Consider the following 9,362-nt stretch of genomic DNA (forward strand, 5'->3'; position numbering starts at 1 on the left):
ACCCTAGCTGTGAGACAAAAATGCCTATTTCTGTGTCACTCTCATCAACAGTATTTCACAGAACCCCTGCCATCAAAGAAGTACTCATTTTGCCAGGATTTATTTCTTCTAAGACACACTTCTTATATTAAAGATGCAGTAAGGAACTGAGGGGTGTTAAAGCCTCAGAATTAAACAGTTTAGTCTTGGAACACTGTCTTCTAGATAAAACATGCCACCCAGTCTGGCTAGAGCTGCAGTGATTTAGAAGAAATATGTGCAGAAGTTGTGAGCTAATTAGAGATTATGGGATGTTCATTCCCCAGTGACTGAGCAGGAGAAAACTGAAGTGAGCAGGAGCCCAAGAACTGCATTTACAAAAATAAAATTTAACCTCATTGTTTCTGGTGTCTTTTCCCTGAAAACAGAGAATGATCTGGACATCAGCTCTTCTTTCTGCAAGTAAAATTCGCTCCAGACCATTCCCTCACCCTCCCATCAGATTAATGCAACACAGAAAATTTTTGAGTCTTTTTTTAATTATTATTATTTCATTTAAACAATACTTTTGGGACAAGATGGGAAAAGAGCAGCACCTTTTAAAAAAACTTCTTGTGTGCTATACAGGATAAACAGGTGAGCTTTAAAATAGTTAAGTTTATAGATGTACATATACACACATACACTAAACCAAATTAAAACCAAAAAACTCATGAGGGGTCATTTTCAACACAACAAGAGAGAGGAAAACCTTATTTCACAGCAAGCAAAAGCACCACAAGTTAAGATCAGAGCGTACAACCACAGGTAGTGCAGATACCAAACTAGCCTGGGTCCTGGAAGCAGTGTAGCTTGAGCAGCACAAAGCTCCATGTGGGCCAAGTTATCCCATTCCCTGGCACAAGCGAGCACATAGCCTTCCATTCAGCATGCTGTGCCGTGCTGTGCAGGCTCTCTCACAGCCAGCTGCTCTGCCTGCCATCAGTTCTGGCAGAAGCCATAGGAAGTAACTAACTAGTGGGAATAAGAGACCCAAAGCTAGGCTACAGGACTGATTGAGCTACAGTATTTCCACAACAGAGGTTTATGAGTTCCCCCATGTCTCTTGAGTACTTTCTGTAGGTCCTGCCTGCTTGGATCACACAGCAGACAGCTCCTGATTATTTATTATTTGTGCACCAAGGTTCCCATTCGTCCTATACCTGCATCTTTTCCTATGCCTCTTCCACCCCACACCACCACTCCTATTTCCTCCAGGCTGACAGGGTAATAAAATTAGGAAGGGGCATGTCAAGGGGATAGTCAGCAACCAATTGGAGCTTAAAAAATAATAGTGATTCTTAAAAAAAAGCAAACCCCAACAATTAAAAAACCTGCTCAAGTTCTGCAGACTTCTGGCAGAGTTTGGTCATTTAACCCAGAGGTCTTTGTCTTCAGGGCCTGTAGGCTAAATTGCCTCAACTGGCAAGAAGCACACAGAGTACAAGGTAAAATCCTGACTAAAAGAAAAAAGTCGCAAGGGTTGAGGACAGCAGGGGCTATAACATGGAAACCCAGTACTTCAGCAGCAGCACTTATGCTACACGGTACGCTTTCAAGAGAGTGAATTCCTTTCTGTTGGTACGAGCTGCCCAGATGAAAAGAGCAGCTGCCATAAATTGCAAAGGTGCTGAGACACAGGCAAGACAGAAGGACCAGCCGAATTCACCCCTCACATCATTAGGCAGGGGCAGCTTGTCATGGAGCAGCTTAATCCCAGCTACATAGCAGCCAACGAGGCCCAGCGTACAAAGCCCTGGAGAAGGAAGTAGGAAAGGACAATGAGCTCAGTGCTGAAGTGCTCCGACTGTCACTATGGGCTTCTGGAGAATGGAGTGGTGGATGGCAGAAGACCTACCTGCTAGGAAATGGAGGACTCCAGTGGCAATGGCTGGGTAGAGGCTGCGACAGGCACAAGCACAGAGCCCAATCAGAGCCCCAAAGCACATGAGGCCAAGGCTGACAAAGGGCAGAAGAAACTGCAGTCGCCAGAGATCTGCACATGGAAGAAACACACAAGACAAGTTTGTTGAAGATGGGCTTGAAACTGATCTTCTCCCACCGTCTTATATTCCCTTCTACCCACACTGCTTCTGCTTCATCAGACATTTTACATTCATAGCTAAAAAGGACCAAAGGCTCCACTCAAGTAGGAAGATTTGTTAACTTGCAAATGCCTGTACTGCATTCACGAGCAAAACCTTTGCTAACACATTTAAGTTTTCCTTTTAAACTTTGACCTGTTGCTTGTGCTGGTGTAAAACCCAAGAAATGCAGAGCAAGATACATATGCTTTCCTCACTAGTGACTGTATTTGAGAAACATCTTTCCCCTCCCCATCCTACTTGTTTACCTGCCAGAAGTAAAAGACACTTACAAGTTCGATTTAAATCCGTGCCACTATTGTGATTTCCAGGCTCTATGTACTTTTCCATAAACTGGTCAGAGAGGGAAAAACTGATGCAGTTTGTAATCATATCTGTTTCTGGGGAAAAAATTAAAAATTACCATTAGGTGTCTTCCCCCCACCCCTCTTTACAATTCCTCAATTGCCAACCATTTGAGCTGGGAAGCTCCTTAGAGTTCCATTTAGAGAAAAAAAAAACGAACTCTCAAAACAGATCTGCAGGATGACAATTGAGATCTGTACGTTCTCAATGTAGTTACTATGATGTAGTTACTACAGTCAGCATTTAAACACACAGAATCTTCAAGCTTACCCAAGTTATCCAGAGAGAATTGTGCCATGCTTGGCAGATTGGGGAAAAAACATGGCACATGATGCTCAACTATGCTGTTACATATTCTTGTAGTCAGCTGTGCTTATCTCCATGTGCAGAATGTAGTATTGTACTAAACACTTCATTCAAAAATGGGATAGGAAGGACTATTTAAAGAATAGAAAATACTTGCTTCTTTGCAATAGATTTCTCCTCTTTTATGTCTCAGATTTTGCTTTGAGAACGCTATTGAGCAGAGCTGGTTTAATGTCTACCAAAATAAGTATTTTCATGAAAGAAAAAAAAAGTATTTCATGTCATGTGTTTTTCTGCAGAAAAAGTGTTTGAAAGTATATTTTTTTCAAGAGAGTTCAAAATGAAGGGCTTCACACACACAGGAAGTCTCCAAAAATCTACTTTGAAGCAATTAAAATTGCTCACCACACTTTTTTAGACCCCAACCACTGTGAAAAAGAATACAAATATTTCATTCTACCTCAATCACTACAGTACAAGGAGTTCAAGATGTGCTGATGCAACAGTGGGACACTTGTGACATGAGCAAAACAAATGGCTGGGTAAAAGAAGTGCTCCCTTGACAAAGCAGTACCTTTATTCCATTGCTGGGTCCCAGGACCTCTCCTAAAAAGACAGTGACTGGCAGAGCAACTATAACTGTATCCCCAGTAGGACAGCAGATGCAAAAAAAATCAAGCTATACCAGACTTCATTTAGATCAACTACCGTGTGTCAAATCCAGAGTCTGCAGCACTGACAGCTACAGACCATTCTGCTTCTTTTGCTTCTTTAAAAATTCAGACTGTCTTTACTAAAACCTCACAAAACCAAATAAGCTAGAAATAAGCTTTCTGGAGGAAAAAAGTGGCATGAACACGTTCTTAGGAAGTTCGCACGTACCACCACAGGCAAGCTAGAGAAGTGTTAATTGCTCTGGAGATACCTGGTGGGCTGTACCAGTGAGAGTTCTTGGGTACAGTGATACATCTCCGCCACAATCCAACTGTGCCGTTACACCGGAAGAGCGCATCTGTGTAGGTCTTCTCATCTGCCTCTTCACTGACAAATTCGTCCCAGATGCTCCTACCAGCTTCACTGACATTCTCAGCTGGGTAAAGGGTGTGGTATTCGTACCAAAAGTCAGTGCCAATGGAAGCTGCCATATAAATGGTGGAGATGAGGCTGAGAACACAAGCAATTACCAGCGCAGTAGCAAAACGGTTGTCCATCATTGCACCCTTGCTGCTGTAGGGAAAGAGAGAGCCAAGTGAGTAACTATTCTGACAGTAAACCTAAAGTTATCCTAGCAGTGTCAAACTTGTGACATCATTCCTCTTATGCAATTTTCCCTCAGGATATGCATGTCTTTTCCAACATGCTGGAATCAAAGGAACACTGAGCAACTCTACAGTACTAGTCTGCATCCACTGGACCTGTGAGCTCAAGACACTGGTATCACCCTTCTCCCAATCACACTGTGCTAGCTGCTCTTCATGAGACAGCAAGTGACAGAGCAACAGCAACTCTGTCCCCAAAGCAGATGGCACAGCTCACTGCCATTTGTGATCCTGATTGTAGGGAACTGCAGAGAATCCATCCACAGCATCCAGGCAGAAGACTTATCTTTCCTTAAGGGATTAGAAAGGGTAGAAGTTATTTTTAACCTCACATCCCATACAGCTTTCACAACTTCCGCTTACACCAAAGGTTAAGAACCACAAGCATGCCAAAAAAGCTCTTCCAGGCTGTTCACAAAGGGCAGCCATGCCAAGGTGCCAGAATGCCTTTAGAGAAGCAGAGAAATGTATCCAGCCACTAGAGATAGTACATGAAGGAAGCACTGAAAGGCCAATTTGGAAATTGTGATAAATGCTGCAATAATGCCACAATATATAGAGCAGTATTTCTGAAGAACTAAAACAATGCGGGGGGGTGTGCTCTGTTCCATGGGAACAAGATGACAAGACTTCTAAACCTGAAAGGCCTGCATGTGCTGGCATGGGGACTTTGCTCTGACTCCCTGTTATTAGGGGTCACTCATGCCCTCTTTGCAGGGTCATGCTCACAAGTGACATAAATTCAGGATCAAAGGAAGCATGGAGGAAATAGATACCATGCATGATTACACTTATGACAGCAATGTGACTTTAATGAGTAATTGATTGCTAACACATGGGATGTTTTGCAGATAGCGCAGTACGTCAGAGGGCTCCTCTCAGATGCCTGTTATTATCACAGGTTTTCTGTGCCTGATTACATTTATGGATTATGATGAATCAGGCTTGATGCACTTACCAGAAAAAAAAAGAGCTCAACTGAAGTTAACTTAGCAGCTAGAGCTGCTCTGGTGACACGAGCTGCTAATCAGCTCTTGTCTCTTGTTTGTTCCACCTCCCTTCTCCCACATACGTTGATCAAAATATTTTGGTCTAACTTCTTTCAACTGAACAAACTGCAACTGGAAAGAGCAAATGTCTTTAAACACAACATTTACAGGGGAAAACATGAAAGCTTAAGTCAGACCTGCCAGTAGGAAATTCTGCACTATGAAACAAGCGCAAGTTAAAACAGGGAGTTTCAAAGGCACTGGTATTTGCTGCTTACAACACCACTCTTATTTCCTTTCCCTCTATTTGGCTGAAACTGGCTAACAGGGCTGTGGAGGAGAAATACTGTGTGCCCGTATCATTCCCTATGCTTAATTCCTGTATTAAATAAGGTACATGCTCTGCAATATTCAACCCTAAACTGCATCCTTAGCAACAAGCAGGAGCAGAGCCGAGTTTTGGTGAAGTGACAAGCAGCACTTATTTAAAATTCTGCAAGGTTTGCATGCCACAACCATATTTAAGTAATAATCCACAAGCAATGAACTTTCATAAGCTAGGGCAAATACCGAGAGGCAAAACATCATATCTGGTCTTATTTACTTAGAAAACGTAGAATCAGATCCAGACTTGAAAGCAAACTCTCTTTGCAGTGTTTAATTCCTGGTTACGTACTTCCATTCTCCAGTGATATCCCAGCATCTCACTCAAAGTACACAGGACACTGGATGAGTAGACTAGGGAGAGAGCAAGCTCCTGTATAGATATGATGTCCCTGTTTATCCCCAGTGAGTTCACTGAGAGATCCTCTCTCCTTCACAAACTTCTCACAAAGCAAACAGGATCAGTGGCATCCCCAGGGCCAAAGCTGTTGCTGCCCAGCTCCCGCTGAGCTCAGCTCAGAGCTGAGCAGATCCTCTGGGAACTCACTCTTGAGGCAAGCAACAGAACAGGCTGGTGAGCAGGCTGGTCTGGATTTTCAAGTATATTGCAGTCACATTCGCTGCAAGAGGAACCCTCTGCAATAGGCTCCTCTCTTTAAAAATGGGCTCTCTCTGAAAGGAGGAATCACAAGAACCTACAACCTCATCCTCAGAGTAGTGTCTGGCTCTAATAATTAAGAATGTAAGCAGGACATTACCAGGCCACTGTTTTGCTGCCACTGACTTTTAACAGATATGCTTATAATAATAAAGTCCTATCAACTTTGTACCTAATACAGAGAAAGAAAAGAACTGGCTCAAAAATCTTACTTTCAGATACAGCATCCCTGCTACCAGGTACAGAACACTGGTGCTGGAGATACCTCTTTCAGAGCATCATTAAAAGGCAACCACAGACTTCTGGCCAGCCTTCTGTGCATTGGCATACAGTAGACTTGGCAGATTTGATGTTCGCTGGCAACAAAGAGCAGTTTACAGGCAAAATGAAGGGTTAAACATCAAACAGTAAATTAAGGCACTGTCCAGTGTCCATTACATACTTGGGTAAAAGGGACACGACCAGCTATTGTCAATTGATTCTTGTAATGCACAGCTCCAGGGACAGGCAAACAGCAGCCCCCAGGTTGCAGCAGGTGGCTGTGTAGCTTTTGTCCCAGAAAGAACACAAATGGATTTTCAGTACAGACAAGACAGTGCCAAAACAAGAGCACATCCCCAATTCCTTGTAATAAAGGTCCCCTCAGTGTTTCTGCTTAACACTTCAACTACTTAACAAAAAAAAAAAAAAAGATGAAGTACTTTAGGCATTTTAGGCATCTTCTACATTGGACATTCCTCCTGCCACAGTGTAGCAGACTTGACCACCCTGCTCCTTCACTATGTATACCCACTGCATCTTCATTTACCACCCCCGCCTTTCAAAAGGTTGTCCTTTGCTCTGTTAAAGGGAGAACCATCCTTCCAGCCCTAAGCAGGGCTCAATGGGAGTAGTAAGCACAGTCAGTAAGAAACAGTTACCAGAGAAGACCACGAAGAAAGACACTGCATGCTTACAAGATTATGCCACACTGCAAAAGGTTCTATGCAGAACAGTATGTAGAAGGTGCCTTAAAATAAGCTTACTTATAAAAAAATAACATTACTACTACCAGAGATTACATTACAAAGACATAAATATTGGTAACAGAAATATTTTGCCTTTATAGACTGTCAGTAAGAACCTTCGCTGTTTTTACAAAAGGTCTGTCCATATGACACTGCCAGCACATTTTATTGTAACAGCAGGAGCAATTTCAAACAAGTTACGGCTGAAACTAAGCTACGCAATGAATATAAGACAAGTCAAGGCAGTAGTGAACAGGCACTCAAGCAGAAATGTTTCACAGGATATTATAACTACGCTCATTTTTTAAAGGAGTGAGACATAAAAAGTTCAAAGCAGCAGCTCATAAAAGAGAAGACAAAGGCCAAACCAACAGCAACATTCAAAGCAAAGACCAGATGCATGCACTTCATTGAAGAAGGAGAAAAAGAAAAGGTCAAGTCAGGAGAGCTGAAAAAACAGAACAGGAGATAATGCTATGGAACACTTTCTTACCTTCAGGGGTCCTCAGGGTCCCTCAGGACGCACAGCTCCAATGAGTCCAGGTTACTTCAGAGACACAGCGTGATTTGCGACATGTGGCAAGTGGAGAGCATGAAACGCAAACTTCCGGACTGCCCTAGCTGTTCCATTCATTCAGTTTCTTCAACACCGCCAGTCCACAAAACATGATCTAGGAGTAGAAAGCAAACCAAATAGCCCGAGATCATAATTTCACTTGGAAATCAGTTCACAAAAATCTCATTAAGCAAAAACATTAAGAAGGGGAGAAGCAATGACTCAAAAGCCCTCGGGCCATCAGCGCTTTGCCCACCACCACCAACCCAGGGCTCGGGCGGGCCGGCAGCCGCGGGATAAGCGGCTGCACGAAGGATTCTCGCCCCGCGCCAACCCAGAGCCCCGCAGCCAGCCGGTTACCGGGGCCGAGCTCCGGCACGGGCCGCAGCTGCCCAAGCGGTGCCGACACGCTTTGTCCACCGCCGCCAGGCCGCGGCACGGGCCAGGCCGCCCGCACCATCTCCACGGAGCGCGACCGCGCTGCCGGGCGCTCCGGCCTCTGAGGAGGCAGCCCTGCGAGGGGGAGCAGCTGCCCGGCAGGGGGACAGCCAGCCCAAGAAGAGCACCTCAGCCCTCGACCCTTCCGCCCCCTCCCACCCTCGACAGCCGCCCAGCCCGCTGCCGTACCCACCACCCATAGCCGCCCCGCGACCCTGGCCCGGCCCCGCCGCGCCGCTTCCGCCCCGCCCAAGCCAGGGAGACCTCCCCCCCCCCCCCCCCCTCCCCGCCGCGCGGGGCACGCTGGGGAATGTAGTTCTCCCCCTTCCCCGGAACAGCCGCGGCGCTCGGGCCCAACGGCACCATGGGAGCTGTAGTCCAAGTTGCCCCGTCCCAGCGCTGCCGCCGCGATGCCTGCTGGGAGTTGTAGGCTCTCACCGCCTCTTGGGCCGCCGCTCTTCTCTTTCGACGCCCAGTGCCCACTGCTGGGCAACGACCTCACCTCTTCCACGTCGCGCCGCTGGCACTTGCAGGCCCCAGAGCAGCGCCCCGCCAAAACTGTGGCAGCCCAGCCCCGCACCTCCACGCCTCAGCCCCTCACCTTGCACAGACCTTTTTGGCGTGAGGTGCAGCGCTGATTCATGCTGAAATAATTGCACACCTGCAAGACATGGGTGCTTGGGGATCTGGAGTCATGGGCCTAGCGTCCTGTACCTGCTCAGATAACCAGGATTTTTTACAGAAACACAAACAACCCCACTTTTACAGGGTGCCCAGAGAAGCTGTGGCTGCCCCATCCCTGGCAGTGTTCAAGGCCAGGCTGAATGGGGTTTTGAGCAACCTGGTCCAGTGGAAGGTGTCCCTGCCTGTGGCAGGGAGGTTGGAAATAGATGATCTTTAAGGTCCCTTGCAGCCCAAACCATTCTGTGATTCTATAATTCTATGAATTTCAATTATTTTGTCTCCCCATGCAGCCATGAGGCTCGTATTTATTTCTTTTCCCACCCCCCCTTGATCGCTTGTAGAAATGTTAAGACAGTATCCTGGCTGAATGGCTTGGGAAAACACCAAGTAAGGGAAAGAAAATACTTGGTAAAAACTGCAAAACCTGTGAAGGCCGGCTCCATGACCCAAACTGGACATTCCCCCACATCCCTGGTATAGGTACCCACATGAATTACATGAGGACTCTTACAAGCGGTTGACCACTGCCCTGGCTGAGACCACGGCACCCAGT

The 9,362-nt window shown here is 45.9% G+C and overlaps 1 protein-coding gene across 1 annotated transcript; it reads right to left on the reverse strand.

The window, feature by feature from the left end:
- Positions 1 to 499: 499 nt before the first annotated feature.
- On the reverse strand, positions 500 to 8,223 carry CLDND1 (claudin domain containing 1). The gene is made up of 5 exons (XM_061453819.1): positions 7,625 to 8,223; positions 3,700 to 4,001; positions 2,396 to 2,503; positions 1,877 to 2,014; positions 500 to 1,774 (listed from the first exon to the last, which is right to left on the reverse strand). The coding sequence occupies exons 2-5, from the start codon at positions 3,986 to 3,988 to the stop codon at positions 1,554 to 1,556; spliced, it is 756 nt and encodes a 251-aa protein (XP_061309803.1). The 5' UTR covers positions 3,989 to 4,001; positions 7,625 to 8,223; the 3' UTR covers positions 500 to 1,553.
- Positions 8,224 to 9,362: the final 1,139 nt, after the last annotated feature.

This window comes from Pezoporus flaviventris, unplaced genomic scaffold (assembly GCF_033815535.1).
Source record: "Pezoporus flaviventris isolate CSIRO_AGI_PZ_B2104156 unplaced genomic scaffold, CSIRO_AGI_Pfla_v1 ptg000015l, whole genome shotgun sequence".
NCBI lineage: Eukaryota > Metazoa > Chordata > Aves > Psittaciformes > Psittacidae > Pezoporus > Pezoporus flaviventris.